The sequence below is a fragment of the Sturnira hondurensis genome, unplaced genomic scaffold (assembly GCF_014824575.4).
Source record: "Sturnira hondurensis isolate 20B ecotype Veracruz unplaced genomic scaffold, ASM1482457v3 Scaffold0022908, whole genome shotgun sequence".
NCBI lineage: Eukaryota > Metazoa > Chordata > Mammalia > Chiroptera > Phyllostomidae > Sturnira > Sturnira hondurensis.
The window spans coordinates 4,153,357-4,172,014 of NW_028095539.1; the positions used below are offsets into that span (position 1 = coordinate 4,153,357).

An 18,658-nucleotide genomic window follows, 5' to 3' on the forward strand; every position below is an offset into this window, starting at 1 on the left:
ACTAAACTTTTTAGACAAGCTCCCAGGTGGTTCTGAGGCAGGGGCTGGGCACCCAGCTAAGAAAGGCCATACCCACCAGAATGGAGTGGGACCCCGGGGGCCTCCCAGCCCCAGCGCTGCTCCTGGGTTCCTGAGAGGGTTGGTCCCCCATTCCTCCCTTTTGGTGCCTATGAGAGGTAACCTGAGCAAGGCTCCATCACCAGTCCTCCCCACCGCTAGCGGAGGCTGGGGGGCTGCCGCAGCATCCAGCCTGCACCCCCAGGTACACCCACTCTGTGATCTTCCAGTCCTTGGCCAGATTCCTGGAGGAGGGAAGGGCCCTAGTGATGCAACCAAGGTTCCCAGCTGATGAAAGCCAGCCAGGGAAAGGCGAGAGTCTAATAAGGAAACAATTTAAATCGACAACATCTGCCTGTGCTTCCCCAAAGAGAAGAGAGAGCACGGCCGCCTGGGGAGGGGCCCACCCAGGGACCAGCCTAGGCGTCCATCCAGGGCTGTGGGGCGGAACCTCATCCCAACAGCAGTGACGACGTGCCAGCGTGGCAGCCCAGCAGTGCCTGGCTCCTGCCAGGAATTCAGGGCTGTGTGCAGGGGAAGCAGCTTGCTGCAGTTCTGACACAGCTCGCCACCCCCCTGCTCCCCTTCCCCGGCCCCCTCCACCCCCACCCCCCCCCCGCAACACTGTGAGGCAGCAAGAAGTTCCTAGAAACCAAACCACTCTGTGCTTGGAGACCGGAGCACTCAGGGGGGTCACCTGGTGCCCCAGGATCCTTCTCTGCTCTCCTGCCAAAAAGGAGAGCCCCAAGGGTGGCCCAAGGATTGGCAGGTGGGCTGGGAGTAAAAGGCTGGGGCAGCAGGTGACCCATGGAGGCAGAGTGGACAGCACACAGGGAGCTTCAGAAATGCCACATGAGAAAAGGCGTCAGGGTCAGCCAGGTCTCTCAGGCTTGGTGGGGAGGTATCGCGGGAAGTGGGAAGAAGCCTGGAATCACGTGCATGTGGGTTCGAACCTGATACGCACCAGCCCAGTCACCAAGACAGAGCAAGGACCCCGAGTGGGCAGGTGCCAGCCTCCTGCTGCACAGACACAGGCACAGCGCTCCCCTGCTCTGCCTTCTGCACCCGGGGTCTGGCTGGGAGGCTGCTCCCCCACCACCCAGAACACCCAGGCGCTCTTCTCAGGTGATGCCAGTGGGCACTCCCTCCCGCTCTCACAGCCCAAGAGGACAGCAGGCCCCTGAAGGGAAGCAAAGTAACCTGCTGGCTTTGACAAAGTGCTGGTTCCCCACCCTCCCCTGCTCCCCCATGCACCCAGGCAAAAGTTCCCAGCACCCAGCATGGCCCAGCCTGGCTCCTGTTTCCCGGGCACCACCCCCCCCACCCAGAGCCAGTGCTGCCCAAGCATTAACTCTCTGCAGGCACAATCACGCCCTCTTCACAGATGAGCAAACTGATACTCAGGGCGGCGGGGGGGGGTGTCCATAGATCACCCAGGAGGTGGGGGGTGATGTGCACTCCCACCCCCTCACCCTGCAGGATGGCTGGGAAAATGCGCCAAGACATCAGGGCCATTCTCAGGCTGCTATGACATCAACGTGCCTGTGCGGTGTGAGCTGACCCTTCACTGAGAGTCTCAATGCCAGGGAAGAGGCAGCCTTGAGATCCGGCTAAAGCCGAAGGAAGGGTGGTGATTGGGTCAGAGGGCATGGTCACGGATAGGCACTGGGCCAAATCCTCCAGGATCTGCTGTCGTCAGGAACCAAGCCAGGTCGATCCCGATCGGAGGGAGAAATGGGGGAATTCACAGGAGTTTGTAACATCAGCCTCCTGCCCCTTGAGCACTTTCTACGCATGAGGCACTTACCTAAGAGCTCTCCCTGCCTGACCTCCCAGAATCCAGACTGCAACCCACCCTGGAAGACAGGTTCCACACCCCTATGTCACAGGCAGGGATATCGAGGCCCAGAGCACAGAAGCCACCTGCCCGCTGAACCCACAGCTGTCTGACCCCAGAATCTCAAACCAGGCTCCCACGCCAGAGTTGGGCCAGACTAGGGGCACGAGAAATGCGAAACAAAGAGGCACAGCGGAGCTGCAGCACAATTTCTCCTCGCCTAGGACACACCAATGTAGAAAGCGCAGAGCTTGGGGCTGGCTGGGTGCGGGGAGTTGCCCTTTCCCGGGGCCTTGACCCTGTCTGGGACATCCTGGGGGGTAGACTGACAGGTGGCATGGGCACGCCTGGGCACGCCTGGGCCATTCCTGGATGACTCACACCTGGGTGGCATTTGAATCACCCCAGGAAGGGAAGCGACTGAAGGGAGGGATCCATATTCCCAGAGCCCTGTTCCTCAAATAGCTGGACTCAAGCAAGTCACGAGGATGCCCCTGTCCCCTGAGTCCCTTCCCAACCCCATCCGTAGCCTTTCCTGAAAGCACCCTCCCCCTGACTACCGTGGCTGGACAAATGACTTCCTCCTCCGGGTCTGGGTCTTAGGTGTGGGGACACCGCAGGAAGCTCCGGTGTCCCCGAGCACAAAGGTCCTAAAGGCCTTTGTCCCACTCACTGCCCAGTATGTAGCAGGCACTCGGTGAGTGTCTGATGACTCAGTGAGGGACCTTCACAGCCCTGCTTCCAGCGAGGGCTGCCCTGGACCACCAGGCACTGGCGTTTCCACCTCCGAGATAGGAGGCTCCCAGCGGAGGTCAGGCCTGTCCTCTGGCTCTGCAGAGTCCAAGGGTCAGGGGGCACTGCAAGCACTGGACCTACCCCAGGTGTTCCCACAGCTCCCAATGAGACCAGCGAATAATCAGGGACCTCTCAGCCGGAGTCCCATCTCACAGAGCCAGCAAAGACTGGGGCCTGCTTTTCTGGCCGTCATCCCAGATTCCAACCACAGGTCAGAGGGCGCGGGGTCAGGTGGGACCCTGAGGCCCCGACTTACTGATCTCTACCTCCTCCTTGAACACCCGATTCTGCTGCAGACTTACAGACTGACCCCGGGCCGATCGTGTTCCCTGAGCACTTACTACAGGCCAGGCCGGAGCGAGACACTGGGGACACATCCAGAAGCCTGGGCCTCCATCTTGCCTGCATCCAAAATGGGCCTGGCTGGTCTCACCCAGGTCCATGCAATTCCTCCCTAGCCGACACGAAACCCGGGAGAGGCACCGGAACCCAGGGCCAGGCCCTTCTCCCGGCACGCAGGGAGAGCCCCCAGTCACTCAAAGGCCCTCCCTCAAAGTGGGGTCAGGGCCAGCGCAGGCAGGACAGGCTGATGCCTCCCTCCCTGCTGTGCTCAGCACTCCTCTGAGAGCTGATGTGTCAAATGGTGTCCTGGCTCCTGGGCCCTGAGTCAGAGACCACGTCCAGGGCCCAGCACCAGGCCAGGGCAGCAGCCTGGCCCTCACCAGAAATGGTTGCCGAATGGGTGAACCGCAGGCAGAGAGAAGAGAAACAATAAAAGGGAGAGTGGGAGGAACGCGGACCTTCCCTCTCTGCTCCCCACCCTGCATCCCCTCCAGTAACTGTCCCAGATTAACACCAACCACGGCCAGCCTTTACTAACCACTTGCTCTGTGCCAGGGACTATGCCAGGTATGTAGGGTGTTGACTCCTTTAATCCAAGCACCAGGAAAGCGCTTGGCACCCCACTTCACAGACGAGGAAAGCAAGGCTCAGAGAGGTCCCGTGGTCTGGCAGCTGGAGTAGTCCGCCTCCCTTTGAACTGCCGAGGCCCACAGCCCAGCGGCCCCGTGAGGATTGCAGGAGTCAAAAGTCCCGGCCAAAGATCACTGGCAGCTGCCCCGCTGACTTATGGCCTCAGAAACAGGTCGGGATGGTTCAGGCTGCCCTGTGAACAAGACCCCGGAAAGACCCAAGGACTCCCTCCAGGCCTCTTGGCCCCCAAGAAAAGGACCCTCGCTTTCGTCTGGAGGACTGTGGCTCCCAGCCCCAGCACAGGCGAGCGCAGACAGTGTCAGCATGCAGCGTGCAGGTCTCTGCCACAGCCCCCGGGAGCCAGCCCCGAAGAGGCAGGACTTTGCAGGCCCCAGGGGCCCCTTCCAGACACGACCGCCACCCTGACAAAGATGACATCATCCTGACTTGTCCCGGGATGGGTGATTTTCATCAGACTGCTTCTGAACTCGACGTAAACGGCAGCTCCCGGCACGTTCCCACCTCCGGCTCCCCCCTCTCGGCCCCTTTGTGAGCAGCAGCAGCTTATCCGGTTCACACTGGGCATAGTGGGCTCGGGTTTTGTTTTTGACTGTCCCCTGATGACACAGATGGGAAGCCACCCTTCTCAGCTGACAGCCACCTCCCTTTCTGCCCCTTGGNGCCCCTTCCAGACACGACCGCCACCCTGACAAAGATGACGTCATCCTGACTTGTCCCGGGATGGGTGATTTTCATCAGACTGCTTCTGAACTCGACGTAAACGGCAGCTCCCGGCACGTTCCCGGCACGTTCCCACCTCCGGCTCCCCCCTCTCGGCCCCTTTGTGAGCAGCAGCAGCTTATCCGGTTCACACTGGGCATAGTGGGCTCGGGTTTTGTTTTTGACTGTCCCCTGATGACACAGATGGGAAGCCACCCTTCTCAGCTGACAGCCACCTCCCTTTCTGCCCCTTGGAGCCCCAAGGAGTCACCCAGCCTGGCTGCCCCGGTTGGTTCTAAAATAAAAATCTGACTGATTCACACCCTTCCGTGGCTGCCCTCAGACAAGGTCCCGGCCCCTCCCCAGGGCCTTCCCCGACTCCAAGCCCCCAGGCGCTGGCTCTTCCCAGCTCAGCACTCTTGCCTTTGCCTCAGTCTGCCCTGGGCCGCTCTCCTCCCACCACCAGTAACCTACTCATCCCTGAGACCAAGCCCAGAATCGCTTCCTGGGCTGGGGACCTGTGGGGGCAGTGCTGTGTCCCCAGGAAGCTGCACAGGGTCCCCCCCCACACAGAGAAGGTGCTCAGGAAACCACCCCTGAGGGACTAGGGGGACAGGGGCTGGGGGGCCTGCAGGTGTGCTGCCCCAGAGTGTGCAGAAAAGGCCTGCAGGCAGCGGCAGCGCCATCAGAGAGGAAGTGGTAGGAGGTGGGGTGCCTTGCGTGAGAACAGAACCCAGACTTCCACCCTCCCCTGCACCCTCCCCAGCACCAGGCTAAACCTCTCGGCAGGTTCAGTCTGTTTTCAGCTACCAGGTGCCTGGCCCTGTCTGAGCAAGTGCCCTGATCTCAAGTGGCCCTGGATGAGCACCCGCGCCCAACTGGTGGAGGAGGAAGCCAAGGCTGAGGACAGGGCCCTCAGCCATGGTCACGGAGTCAGGCAGAGGGCAGCTGCCAAGGTCCAACTACAGAGCCTGGGGCAGCCCCAGCCCCCTCCCCCACCTCCACAGAGGGTCCACCCAACACAACCCAGCGGTGTCCCCAGCTGCCTGGGACTCGGGCGAGGGCTGCTCCTGACACAGACTGATACCTCTGGCACCAGTGGGGAGGCGCTGGACCCCAGCAGCTGGCAGGGGCCGGCACGCAGTCCAGCACCATCAGCGCCCATACTGGTTAAATGCCAAGGAAAAGACGCCACAGCCCTGCACTAGTGCCAACCCGTGGCAGGAAGCACCAGGACTGCGATACAACGGAGGCTGCTCCGGCCCACAGTCTGAGGAAGGAGCTAAGAGGTCTGAACAGAGATTGCAGCATCCTGACATGAGGGCCCACAGTGGGTATGCAAGGCCAAGAGAAGCCAGGGAAGACTTCCTGGAGGAGGTAGCGCTTGTGCTGAGCAGTTCAGCTAGGTGAAGAAGCAGGGGGTGGGGGTAGGGAGCCTGAGGACAAGGCAACTGCAGAAGACAAAACAAGAAGAGGATAAAGTGTGGTGAAAGCAAGGGAGGGCCAGGAGGGGCAGAGGCCTCCCCTCAACTGAGCCACCCCTGTCCTTCCCACTCCCCTTCCCTCCTCACGTGGGGAGCTGTCTTCTGCCTGTCAGAGTGGGTCCCAGAGCTGAATGTGCAGAAGGCCCCTTCCCATAGGTAGAAGCCCCCCTGGCCTAGCCCGATACCCCCCCAGGGGGAGCACTGCGGCTCCCACTGGCTCGGAGCCACACACCCCAAGGCAGACAAGTTCCTGCAAACAGGCTCCACTGGGGGCCCTGAGCTCCAGTGTAAGGCCCTGCCCCCTACACACCAGGTGTGCCCCTCACCTGTCCCTACCCCTCCAGAGGGCAGGGAGACAGCCCCATTTGGGAAGTCCCCTCTGCCCACAGCACCCCACTCAGTCCCAGCTCACGGGGAAGCGTCAGGCATCGCAGAGGGGCGAGCGAGGTGCACCATCCAGCCCCCTGCCAGACATGGCCCAGGGACTCAAGGGTGAATGGCGGCGAGTGCCGTGCTCCTACCGTGTGCCAGAGCCAAGCTGGACATCTGACAGGCATTATCGCACTGTGTCCTCCCAGGGTCACTGCGAGGCGAGCACCAGCAGCCCCACTGGGTAGGGAGGGCCATACAGGCTTAGGGACTAAGTACCTTGCCCAAGGCAGGAAAGGCAGAATCAGGACAGGAACGTCCTCCCCGGGCCTCTGTGTGGGACAAGGCACCAAACAGCCTGCTTGGAGAGGCAAATGTCCCCCACCAGAGCTCCTTCCTCCGAGTGCTGGAAGAGCGTGGCAGGAGGGATACTGCCGGCTGGCATCTGGACAGATGGCGGGGGGTCCCAGGCGTGCATGTGAGAGCTGTTTCAAGTCCAGACACCAAACAGGCTCAGAGCAGAGACGAAGGGTTTGCAACAGCCCAGGCAGACAGACACCCAGGCTGGACACAGCCTGGGCAGCTTCAGGCCCCACTCAGCAAGGCCACCACTAGCACAGTGGGACCTCGTGGAGAGCCAAAAGGCCCAGGGTGACAGACCTCAGGCCACAGAGCACATTTGGAGCCCTGGGAACAGATCGGTCTCCCCACAACCCAAAGCACTTGCCAGGTAAGGTGGGTAATGCCCTCACCTTAGTTCCAGGTCACTTTCTAAGCAAATCTGATACAGCTCCAGCCTTCCTATGGCTATCTGGGTGAGATAAGGATAAATCTCCACTGGTTACCACGGGTGCTATACGGTCTGTCCCCAGCAGCAGGCAAGTGACTGCAGGGTCACCACATGGCAGTCACCGGATACCACACACTAAGTTCCCAGACTCCTGAGGCCCGAGAACAAACATGCTAGCAGTGAGCACAAGGCCCAGGCAGAGCTTCCTGAGTCAAGTCAGGCCTCCAGGTACCAACGAGCAGAGTTCAAAGGCTCTCAGGGGCGTTGGCCACCCCAGGCAGCAGGGCCCCCAGACAGTGCGGCTGCTGCTGAGAACCCCTGGCCAGAGCAACTCCCAGGACAGAGCTGGAAGCGAGGAGAGCAGCCTTGGCTCCAGAGCCAGATCAGCCCGGGTCAGGGCTCTGCTGGGGCCAGGCCAGCAGGAAAGCTACAGGGACTGCCAGGTTGGCACCTGTAAATGGTGCGGCCAGTGGCTGCAAAGGCCAGAGCCAAGGAGCAGACACGGAGGCCAGGCACAGGCTGGGTAGCTTCAGGCTTCACCAAGGGCATTAGCATGACGGCCTGACCCCAAGGGAAGCTAGCAGCTGGCCTGATGCCACTGAATGGCCACCAGGGGTGGCCTCTGTGGCCTGCCAGCATGACTTCTCTCCACAGGCGTCCGCCTCCTCAGGTTCCCGACTGCACATGGAAGGCCCTTCACAGGGCCCCAAGGACCAGGCTGGCCCGAGTAAGACGAGGGAGGCAGATCACGCTCAGGGATCTGAGGACAGGCAGTGAGGTCAGGAGAGGCCCGCAGCAGGCAACCCCCGGAGGAGGCAGCTGCAAAGCCCCTCAGGCCAAGAGCTGCCACTTGGCACTGTTGCCAGGTCTTCCAACGGAAGGCACCAAAAGGTCCCGTCTGGTGTGGTTCAGTTAGTCGGAACGTTGCCCCATAGACCAACAGGTCGTGGGTTTGATTCCTCCCATTTAGGGCGCGCACCCAGGCTGCAGGTTTGATCCCCGGTCTGGGCTCATCCCCTGGTGGGGGTGTGCATGAGAAGGCAAACAACTGATGTCTCCCTCTCTCTCCCCCCTCCCCACCCCACCCCTCTTCCCCTCTCTCTAAAAGCAATGAAAAAAAATGTCTTTGCGTGAGGGTGAAAAAATAAATACATAAAAGACACCAAAAGCCTGGGTTTTCACGTCGTCACAATTAGAGCACAGTGTGGGGCCAGAGCCCCAGCTGCGTGTGGCTTCCTCGCACCTCTGCACTCCCACCTCCCAGCGCCTCGTCGAGCGCCGGACGTGGTGCCAAGCACTTCAGGATGAGGAAAGCCACCTGCCCACTCCTCTGCCTGCCACTGCCCAGCCAACTCAACTGTCCCTTACTGGGTGCCACTCAGGCCCCCTTTCCTCCTCACCAGCAACCAAGAGCCATCGGCCTCATTGGCACGCCAGGCCACACTGCTCTCCCCTGCCTCTCGGCTAGACCCCCAAAGTGAGGAACGGTCCAACTTCGCCACTCCCCGTAACTTCCTTCACTCCCACCCCTCCCTGCCCCTCTCTGTACCCCAGCCTAGACCACTGAGCAAGTGTCTTATAGTCCGGGGCCTCTACCCAAAAGGCTCTTCCCAACCTCTCTCCTATCCACTCCCACCTGGCCTGCCGGGCTCCTGTGAAGGGCCACTTCCTCGGGGCGGCCCTTCTCCCTGCCTCAGTGATGTGCCCTATCACGTGATCACAAGCTCCACAAAGTCAAGGACTATGTCCAGCCTGAGATGGGTACCCAATCAACACTTGTCACACAAATGGAGAGATGACTGAACAGAAATGCCTTGCCCAGCTGGTCCATGGGGGTCTAATGGAATCCTGGGGAAGACCTGTTGCAGGTCTGCCTGGCTCTGATGTCTCTCTCCGTGATGCCCCATCAGGGGTTCCACGGGAGCAGGGCTGTCTGGTCCCCTTCACCTTGGAAAGCCCAAGACCCAGGGGGTGCTCAATAAATGTGGCCTCCTCCTCCCTCCCCACACTCTCAGTACCCAGAGCTCCTTCCTGCTCTGTGACGGAAAGCGGGCACGCTGCCTGCCTCGGTCCTGCCGCTGTGGGACCTCTACATCCTCATCCCCTTGGGCCCAAAGGACAAACTGCATGTCATGCCCATAGCACCCTCCCTCCACACCAAGGTGACAGCAGGCCTCTAGGGCAGCAGATGCCAGTGGCCTCTGTCAAAGAGGGAGGGAGAGAGGGAGGAGGAGGGCCTTGGGGAAGCAGAGGCCCGGCCAAGCCTGTGGTGTGCACGCAAAGACCTGCTGTGGCCAGGCCTGGGCACAGGGCCCTCCAGCTGCAGAGCTGACCTGTCCAAGGCCTTATTCATGCCCCAAAATCCCAAACATCCCTCTGAGGCCTCCCACCCCAGCTGGTTCAAGGCCTGGCCCAGAGAGGAAAGGCAGTGCCTGTACTGGGGGCAGGCATGTCCTCTTTCAACAGGTTGACCAAGTAAAAATCCCACTGAAGAAACAGTAGAGCCTTGGCTGGTGTGGTTCAGTAGATTGAGCACTGGCATGTGAACTGAAAGGTTGCCAGTTCAATTCCCAGTCAGGGCACATGCCTGGGTTGTGGGCCAGGTCCCCAGTTGCCGGCTTGCAGAGGAACCTGATTCAATGTATCTCTCACACATCAATGTTTCTCTCCCTCTCTCCCTCCCTTCTCTTCTCTCTAAAAATAAACAAAATCTTTTTTTTTAAAGCGAGACAATAGAGGGTTCAAAGTTACCAAAGAAGAAAGGAAGGGGGAGGTGTCTCCCCAAGTCACAGTCTGCTTCTTAGACAGCCTGGCATCTCAGTCCAGAGCAGCAGGAGGCTCCCCTGAAGGGGGTCCCTCCTCTCTTTCTGGTCCTGCCTGCCTACTTCATGCAAAAAGGGGTACTGAGGCACATGAGAGAAGTCAGGTCCAGACCAGAATCCCCCCAGCTGTGCCTTTACCAGCTCCCATGAAGTGACCTGAACAAGTAACTTCTTGGCCCCAGGCCTCAGTTTTCTCATCTCTGCCTGTCTCCTCCAGAGAGGACTTGTAAGGTAAATCAACACCTCCCCCTCGCTCCCTCCCCTGGCACTGCCAGCCACGTGCACGGGGCAGGCCACAGGACCAGTGCCAGCTGGATGCAGAGACCTCTCGGGATGTTTGGGATCATGCCTGAAGGACAGACGGCTGGAGGCTGGAAACGTGCCCCCAGCCCACCCCGGGGAGAGCACAGCCCAGCCCAGCCTGCGCTTCTAGACTTACCAGACTTGGCTGGGACCTCTGCATGCCCCCTGGGACCCCTGGGAAAGCCTCGCAGCTGCCATTTGGATATATCCACTTAGAAGGCCTTTGGGCAGGGTCCTTGGCACGTGCCCACTGTACCACAGTGCCAGTCCGTGCCTGACCCCAAAACCACGGCAGTGGCTTCAGCCCCACCCCCACCTATGTCCCTGGGACCCCTTATCTCTTTCTTACCTTGAGATCTCACAGGATCTAGCTCAGTGACTCGCAGTTATTCCTACGTGGAGTTTCCTGCACGCCCCCCACACAACCCACTGAAAAGGACCTATTTCGAAGGTCTGGGGACATCACACGGGGCTATAGCTGCTTCCAGCCCTCTGCCACCAAAGGGAGGCGGGACTTTGGAGCTGGACCGGTCTGAATTTGAATCACGTCGATGCGACTCCCTAGCAGAGTGGCACGGGCCTACCACTTCGGTCTCCTGGCCTCTGTTGCCTCATCAGCTCATGGGGTGGTTTGAGGATCACACATTCACGGTGCCTGGCATATGGTAAGTGCACAGTCAAAGGCAGTTTAAACCCCAATGATAAAAGGGTTATTTTCCCAATTAAATGACCAGCCAGGTGACCTATGGCACATGGCTTCACCTTCCTGGCCTTGATGCTTCTCCCGATGGCCAAGAGGATTAACGGACACACGATCTGCAAGACTCTCAGCATGGTGCCTGGCACATAGCGTGGGCATCGGAACACTGCAGCTGTGAGGATGACAGTTCGTACGGAGGCCTCAGAGAGATGACGATGGGAACAGGGTGACAAACCGCCACCTGTTCTACCTGCTCAAAGTGGGTCAGGCTGGAACCATGCACCGTGCTGTTGCCATGGCACCCAACACACAGGGAAACACTCCAACTAGGAAGGAGGGTGTTGCATGGGTGGGGCCTGGAGCCTCCTTCCCTCAGACACCACCCATGCCACCACCGCCACCTGTCTCTGGGCCATCTCAGGGGCCCCTGGCGCTGAGGCGAATAAGCCACTGGCTCTGGGGCCAGGATCTAGGCAGGTCCGGTCCCGTCTAACCCCACCCCAACTCCACAACCTTGGGGCCTGTCTGTCTGGAGTGGTGGGCTGTGAGGTGGGGCTCCCGAGCTGCAGATCCAGATGGGTGGGATGGAAGTGGAAGATTTAAAAACACAGAAGCACATAAAACAGAACCCCCCGTCTTCTGAGCAAAATCCAAAGCAGCTCTAAAGCTGCCTTGGATCTCGCTGTTGATATCTGCTCCCCGTCAGCCACACCCGTACAGCAGCAAACAGGCACCCAGCACCCCCCAGCTTTGGGGGGCTCACTGTCAGCTCCTCCCTCCTCAGCCCCACTCAGGTTTCAGCCAGGATGAGGGCTGGGCAAGGCTGTTCGGGCTCGTCGGGTTCAGGGAATCCATGGGCCCTTGCCAGGAGGGAAGAAGGGGAGGCAAAGGTGAAATCCAGCAGCTGTGGGCTGAGACCTGGAACTTTCCAGACTCTCCCAGGCTCGGGGGCAGGTTTAGGGCAATGGAAAGGCTGACAGGGAGGGTGGCAGTGGTCCCAGGGCCTGGGAGGCAGGTAGAGACATCAGCCTGGGGCTGAGTACCAATTCCTTGGCATGATCCAAGACCCTGGCCCCACTGCCAGCTCACATGTAGGCCCCCTGCTGACTGTAGCTGGTCCCCCTGAGACCTGGGAGGGGTTGGGGGCTGGGGCCCTCTACCATAGAAACCAGAACTACAGCAACAATCTGCAGAGCCAACATGGTGCAGTACTATCCGTCCCCCTCACAACTCTAGCGATGAGGAAACTAAGGCTCAAAGGCAGAACAGGACAGGGGTTGAAAGCACATGCTGAGTTTGAACCTGGGCCCTGCTGCACTGACATAGGCAAACCACTCCCTCTCGGAGCCTCAGTCTCCACCTCTATAAAATGGGGATAATGATCCTGCAGGCCCCCCCAAGCCAACCTCCACCCTGCTCCCTGGCAGAGTCAAAGAGCTAAGTGAAAGGTGCTAGTAAAATGGGGAGCACTGCACCAGTAATTGCTGGTTGCTGGGATCACAGGTTCGGTAACTTGCACAAAGCCACCAGCCAGTGAGTAAGTGATCAACCCCAGGCCCTAGCTGTGAGCACAGCCCTTTCCCTGAACCCTTGGGCTGCTGTGTGTGGTGGCCCCGAACCACAGGCTTCCTAAGCAACCATATATTCCCACTATCCCTACTCCCCACCCTTCAGCAAAGGGCAGCCCTTTTCTGAATCCCTCAGGAAAGCACCTCCCAGGAGATTGGAGACCCTCCAGGCCTGAGTGGGCCCAAATGCACGAAAAGGCTCCCCACCTTGTCCACACCAGAGAGCCCCAAATCTGGGTTAGGCTGTACAGCTCTCCTCCCCTCCTCCCAACTGAACATCTGACCGCCAGACACACACAACAAGTCTCCAAACAAACCAAGTTCAGTTGACAACTGCTTCCTGAGAGGTCTCTGGCAAGCCACGTACTTCCTCTTTCTGGGCCTCAGTTTCTCCCTCTCTTAACAGGCACCCCCCCCCCCCACATGAAGGCCTAGGGAGCAGAGGGACAGTCCAGGGAAGGGAACCAGCTTGTCCTAGGCGCTGGGCCAGGCCCTGCACCGCCTTCTGTCTACTGAAACATCTCCTGACTTTCTGAAAGAGACCCGTATTGGACCCAGAAGTGACAGAGCCAGGACCCCAACCCCATCTGTCAAACTCCAAGGAACTCTCCCAAGCAGGCCAGGACTATGTGACCCCAGGTGGGCCCAGTCAGGGGGTGCAGCCTGGGAACTCGGCTGCCCTCACCCATGAGCTGGGCAGCTGGACCTGCAGGATGGGGATCACAAAACCAAGGTTGATCAAGCCTCTTTCAGAGCAGGCTGCAGCCTCCTTGACAAGGGCATTTGCAATGCAAAGCAGCCCTGCTCCAGCTAGAAGAGGGCACTCAGAGGGGGCTGGGCAGACCAAAATCCAGACACCTCCCTCCAGACAGACCAGAAGTGCCTGGGGTCCGGCCTTCCCAGAGCCGGGAGTACCTGGGCACCTGTGGCAGGCCCAGGCTCTAAATCATGTGACAGCCCAAAGGGCCAGCTGGGACCAAGGTAGCCTAGAAGACTCCTCCCCATTTCAGCCCCCTCCATGCGCAAACCCGCCGGGCTCTTTGTGCAAGTCTGCAGAATGGACTTACAGCAGGCTGCATGTAGGGCCCCAAGAGGGGGCTGAAAGAAGAGACCCCCAGGTGTGTGGCAGGTCACCTGCAGACGGGGTGTGGACACTCTGTCAGATTCCTCAGGCCCGGACCTCCCACAGATCGCTCAAGCCTTGCCTTGTGGAAACCCGACCCAGACACACATAACCCTCAGGACCCTCGGCCCCAAGGGGCTCTTCCACACTCGCCAATTGGCTAGACCCCGTCCTTCACCCCTCCTCCCCTGCAGACGAGACCGTCCCAGCTCCTACCTGGACGATAAGCTGACAAAATCCCCGCCATCCAGCAGTCGCACTTTGCAGAAGAGGACCCCGTTGACAAAGGGGACAGCGGTCAACTCCTCCAGGGTGAAAGTGGTTTGGAATTTGAATTTCTTCTTCTTCATCAAGAAAGCCATGAGCGAGTTCCCTGAGTCTAAAGCCTCGAAGGCCAAAAAAGGGGGAGAGCCAGAAATCCCCAAGATTCCTTTCCCTTCACCACACCCCCTCCTCAATACACCAGAGCCCGATCCCGCCCAGATGGTGGCGGAGGCGGCAGAGCGGGCGGGGATCTGAGTCCGGAGGGCCCAGGTCTGAACGACCAGTCCAATTCGCGGGGTCGGCTGGTTTCACCCTCAGGGAGCTGGAGCTCGGAGGGGCTCGGAGTGGCCAGGGGCTTCACCGGCATGTAAACAGCGGGCCATGGCCCAAGAAGCAAGGGCAGGAGTGGCGGGCTGCACGCGAGCGGCCGCACTGGCAGGCAGCATCCCGACCCGCGGTCCCCGGGTAGCTCACGCCCCGCGGCCGAGCGTGGCGGACGGACCGGTGAGACCGAGGGCGGCAGGCGGACCGGTGAGGTCGAGGGCAGCCCCGCCCCCGCCCCGCTGGCGGCCGGGGGACTTGCCCTCGCCACGCACACGCCCCCGCACCTGGGTGCCAGGCGGCCTGCGCAGGTGAATCTCGGGAGGCGGAGGGCACCCCTAGGGGGCGGCCGGGAAGTCTGGGGGCCTCTCCGGGAGGCGCGCCGGGGCCGAAGACGTCCGGCCGCGACCCCTCCGGGCCGGCACTGGGCCGGGCCCGGGACAGCGAGGGCGCTGNGGTAGCTCACGCCCCGCGGCCGAGCGTGGCGGACGAACCGGTGAGACCGAGGGCGGCAGGCGGACCGGTGAGGCCGAGGGCAGCCCCGCCCCCGCCCCGCTGGCGGCCGGGGGACTTGCCCTCGCCACGCACACGCCCCCGCACCTGGGTGCCAGGCGGCCTGCGCAGGTGAATCCCGGGAGGCGGAGGGCACCCCTAGGGGGCGGCCGGGAACTCTGGGGGCCTCTCCGGGAGGCGCGCCGGGGCCGAAGACGTCCGGCCGCGACCCCTCCGGGCCGGCACTGGGCCGGGCCCGGGACAGCGAGGGCGCTGCCTCCTTCTCGGTCCTGGGTCCCGCACCGCGGGCTCCGGCGGAGCTGAAGCGCCTTTCCGGCCGGCCGGTGGCGCCCGCTGCCTCTGCCCAGCACCTCACGAGCAGCAGCACCGCCGCTTGCGCTCCCGATTTCGCGACCCAAGCCTAATGCCGCGCGGCGCCGCTGCGAGAATGCCGAGGCCCAGCACTGCAGCCGGTGGAGCTGCGGCCCGGCGCGGGAGGGGTGGGGCGCCAGCAGCTCGGCCCGCCAGCGATTGGGCGGACCGGCGGAGCGGGCGCGGAACCTGATTGGTGAGTGGAGGGGTGAGGCGGGACTTGGGGGGGCAGAGGCGGCTCGGGTAGCTTGCATTGGTGTGCCGCGTGGCTGAGCTCGCCTCCTCGGTCCGGGTGGAGCGGAGGGAAAGAGAGAGGGGCCCCGCGAAGGCAGTGGGAGGTCGCGGGGCGGGAAGCCGGGGCTGGCGAAGCAAGGAGGAGGGCGCGAGCAGAAGAAAAGAAGAAACAATGAAGATAAGAAACAAGGTGAAAACTGTGGCTGGAATGGCCTTCCAAATGTCCACCCCATCCCGACCTGGGCCCTCTCACCCCTTAATTAGGCCTGGGAGGTAGCAAGTCCCTTTTTTTCTCCAGAGAACACACCCAGAGAAGTGGTGGGGACTAGACCAAGCAGGTCTTAACAGCCTCTGAAACGATAGTTCTCAGCTCTGATGAGAGACGTGTCTGCAAATGCTTCGCAGAGGAGGTGATTTAGAGCAATTCATCACCAACCTGTGATAGACTCAGCTTCTCCCAACCCAAAATGCTATCTACGCCTTTGTTGTCGGTTAGTTTCTTACCTAGTTATGGCTGGTCTCTCTGACTAGATTAACTGCCGTGGGCGCAGAGGTTGCTTCTGGAGCCTTGTACCTTTCAGACCTTCGGCATACTGTAGTTCATTCATATAGCACCCCAATGTTTAGGGGCAATCCTCTCTGAGCCAGGCTCGGACCTAGCAGTGAGCCTGGTGGTCCTGAGCTCTCCAAACCCTCCAAGTTCAAGAACAGGTGAAGCAGACAGAGACAAATCTAGTGGATGACAACTGTAATAGGGAACTGGGGAAGCTGGGTGGAGTGAGGATGGTGGCGATGAGGACCCAGAATCCTTCTGGCACAAAATATTCCAAGCCACCCACAGGACGCAGGCCCTGGTTTAGACAAGGTCCAGGCAGAGGGAGTCTCCAGAGGCCTACTGGCCAGGGAGAGCAGTGCCCACAGAAAGCTCCGAGTCCCTCCATCTGTATGCATTTTGGCAATTGTGGGGGGATGGGCGATTTGGCAGGAGATGGGGGGTGGAATCTTGCAGAGTCTTGTAGACCAGGGTAAGGAAAGGAGCCACTTTCACATTTTGAGGAGGAGAGAGTGACCCAGACAAATTTGCTCTTTGTTGTAAGAAGCTTGCTCTGGCTGTAGGTCGAATGGAGGGGAGAAGATGGGAAACGGGTAAAGGGCCTCTTGTGGGGATCCGAGACCAAGACAGTGGAACCTGAGCACTGGGGGAAATGAGAGGATGGGTCTGAGAGGCATTCACGAATCAGCTAGACTGGGATCCAGACATGTAACCGGAGAACTCAGATTTCTGATTTCCTCCTCCTTCCCAGTCATGAAGTGGGTGGCCACCTGTACAGGGCTGGGCAAAAGTAGATTTCCAGTTGTTTGTATAGAAAATAATATAACAATTAAATAATGATACAAGAATAAACTGTGTTCGGTGTATTCACAACTAGAAACCTACTTTTGCCCTACCCTGTATTTATCTCCACTTTATCCCATAATTGAGAACACACAGTTAGCCAGATAGAAACATAATGATAATAGCAGCTCCCATTTATGTACCCTCATTTATAGCCAAGAAGTTGAGGCCTGGAGAATTTACAACACTTGACTAGGTCTTGACCCTGGAGCACGGACTCTAGTGTGTGGCCCTGCTGGTCCCACTGTGGGATGTGTTCTCCTCCCCCACAGGGTGAGAGTCTGTGGCTACCTGACCCCAGGAGGGGATTTCAGAGGAAGGAGCCAGCCAATGATGTCCCAAGACCTGGCTGGCTCCTCAGCTGTGGCTGTGAGTAACGGGAGGGTGGGGGCCCGTCTGCCAGACTGAGCTCAGTGGGGCATCCAACTTCCTGCAATCTCAGAGCAGGGCACCCAGGAAGTTTTCCTTCCCAGATGTCCCTGAGGAAGGGAGAGAATGTGGCGCCAGGACAGGAGGCTCCATTTGGGGTGACACAACCCTAGGTTAGAATCCTGGTTCTGCTGCGCATGGGCAGTGTGACCTCGGTTCAGGACACAGAGCTCGGGGGCTGCCAAAGGAGTTCAGTGAGATATGAATAGAGCCACTTGCCCGGAGCCAACAGAGTTGGGTTCAAATCCCAAAGATGCAACATTGACCACCTGTGTCACACAGACTCTGCATGGCATTTGCATTGTATGGGAAGGAATCTTGAAGGACACGCCCTAAACTTTTCCATCTCTGAGCCACAGTTTCTTCACCTGTAAAATGGGAATGAGAATAGCAACCTTTCCAGAACATTCCAAAGGTGGTGCCTGTGAAAGGCTTAGGCCTGGAGGGATGTGGGGATCTGAAAGAGTGGGCAGCAGGGACTCCAGGCCAGCACTTCATACTTCTCCAGCCCCAGAATATTCCCAAGGATAGCTTGTCCTATCTCCTTGAGACCCTGATCAGACATATGAGGAAACCAGTATTTCACAAGATAATTCAGACAAGTGGTCTAGAGAAGGAACCCCAGGGAAATGTTAGGGTGATTGGGTTGGGGGTCCTGACTTAGATGGGGTAGTCTAGGAAGGCCTCTGTGAGCTGCTGTCTCAACCCAGACCTGACTAGTAGAGGGGGACTCAAGCGAAGGAAGGTCTCGGGGCAGAGGCAGGTTTGGGGGACTCAGTGTGACTGGGGGAGAGCCAGTAGAGGGAGGAGAGAGAGAGGCATGGGGTCTGGCAGGAGCCTGCTCACACGGGCTTATGGTCCTAGGAGTTCAGACTTTATTCTAACCCCAAAGGGACAACATTGGAGGATGTAAGCAAGCCAGTGACAAGAGCCGAAATACCACGTTTGAAGTCCCTTCTGGCTGCTCTTTGGGAAATGAGTTGATTGTCAGGGGCACGAACAGAAGCAGGCAGCCAGGCGAAGAGGCTCTTACAGGCATCCCAATGGGAGACTGGTAGTCAGACCAGAGCGGAGCCAGGGCAGGGCGATGGGAAGAGAAAGGGGACACATTTCAGAGGAAGAGCTTAGCACATGCTGCGTGGTGATAACAGTTACCAATGAGCACTTTTTGAATGTTCCCAGGGTTGTGAATTTGACTGAAGGTCATCGGGTTCTTGAAGTCGGGAGGTGAGTGAGTGTAAATGCAGCAAGAGGTGTGGGGCAGGAGTAGCGGGGGCAGGGACTGAGTGGGACTGTGGCCTCTAGGAGCACAGTGGGAGAAAGTGGGACGGCCTCGGAGAATCCTTACCCTTACCTGGACCCGGACCAACTCTCGTGGGGCTGTTTACTTATCTCAGACACCACACCCATGGTGTACCCATGCTCAGTTCAGGGCCAGCCGCATGACAGGCACTCCATAAATAGTTGCCAGATGAGTACATGGATAGATAGATGCATGGATGGATTGGTAAATGGATGGGTGGATGGCTGTAATGTAACTATGTCACCCCCTACTTTAACCCTCCTCAGGCTTGCCAATACCTATCAAAATTCAATGCATAGGCCCTGGC

General features: G+C 59.4%; 2 protein-coding genes across 2 annotated transcripts in view; both read right to left on the reverse strand.

Annotated features, from left to right (window-relative positions):
• Nucleotides 1-14,371, reverse strand: part of EEIG1 (estrogen-induced osteoclastogenesis regulator 1) — a 34,177-nt gene extending 19,806 nt beyond the window's left edge. The window contains exon 1 of the mRNA XM_037036386.1: nt 13,757-14,371. Coding sequence (XP_036892281.1) covers nt 13,757-13,902 — 146 coding nt within the window. The 5' untranslated portion in view covers nt 13,903-14,371. The remainder of the gene's footprint in view (nt 1-13,756) is intronic.
• Nucleotides 13,986-18,458, reverse strand: LOC118980318 (nascent polypeptide-associated complex subunit alpha, muscle-specific form-like). Its single transcript, XM_037036889.1, has 3 exons — nt 18,403-18,458; nt 14,848-15,178; nt 13,986-14,534 (listed from the first exon to the last, which is right to left on the reverse strand). Exons 1-3 carry the CDS (start codon nt 18,456-18,458, stop codon nt 13,995-13,997), a joined length of 927 nt encoding a protein of 308 aa, XP_036892784.1. The 3' UTR covers nt 13,986-13,994.
• Nucleotides 18,459-18,658: the final 200 nt, after the last annotated feature.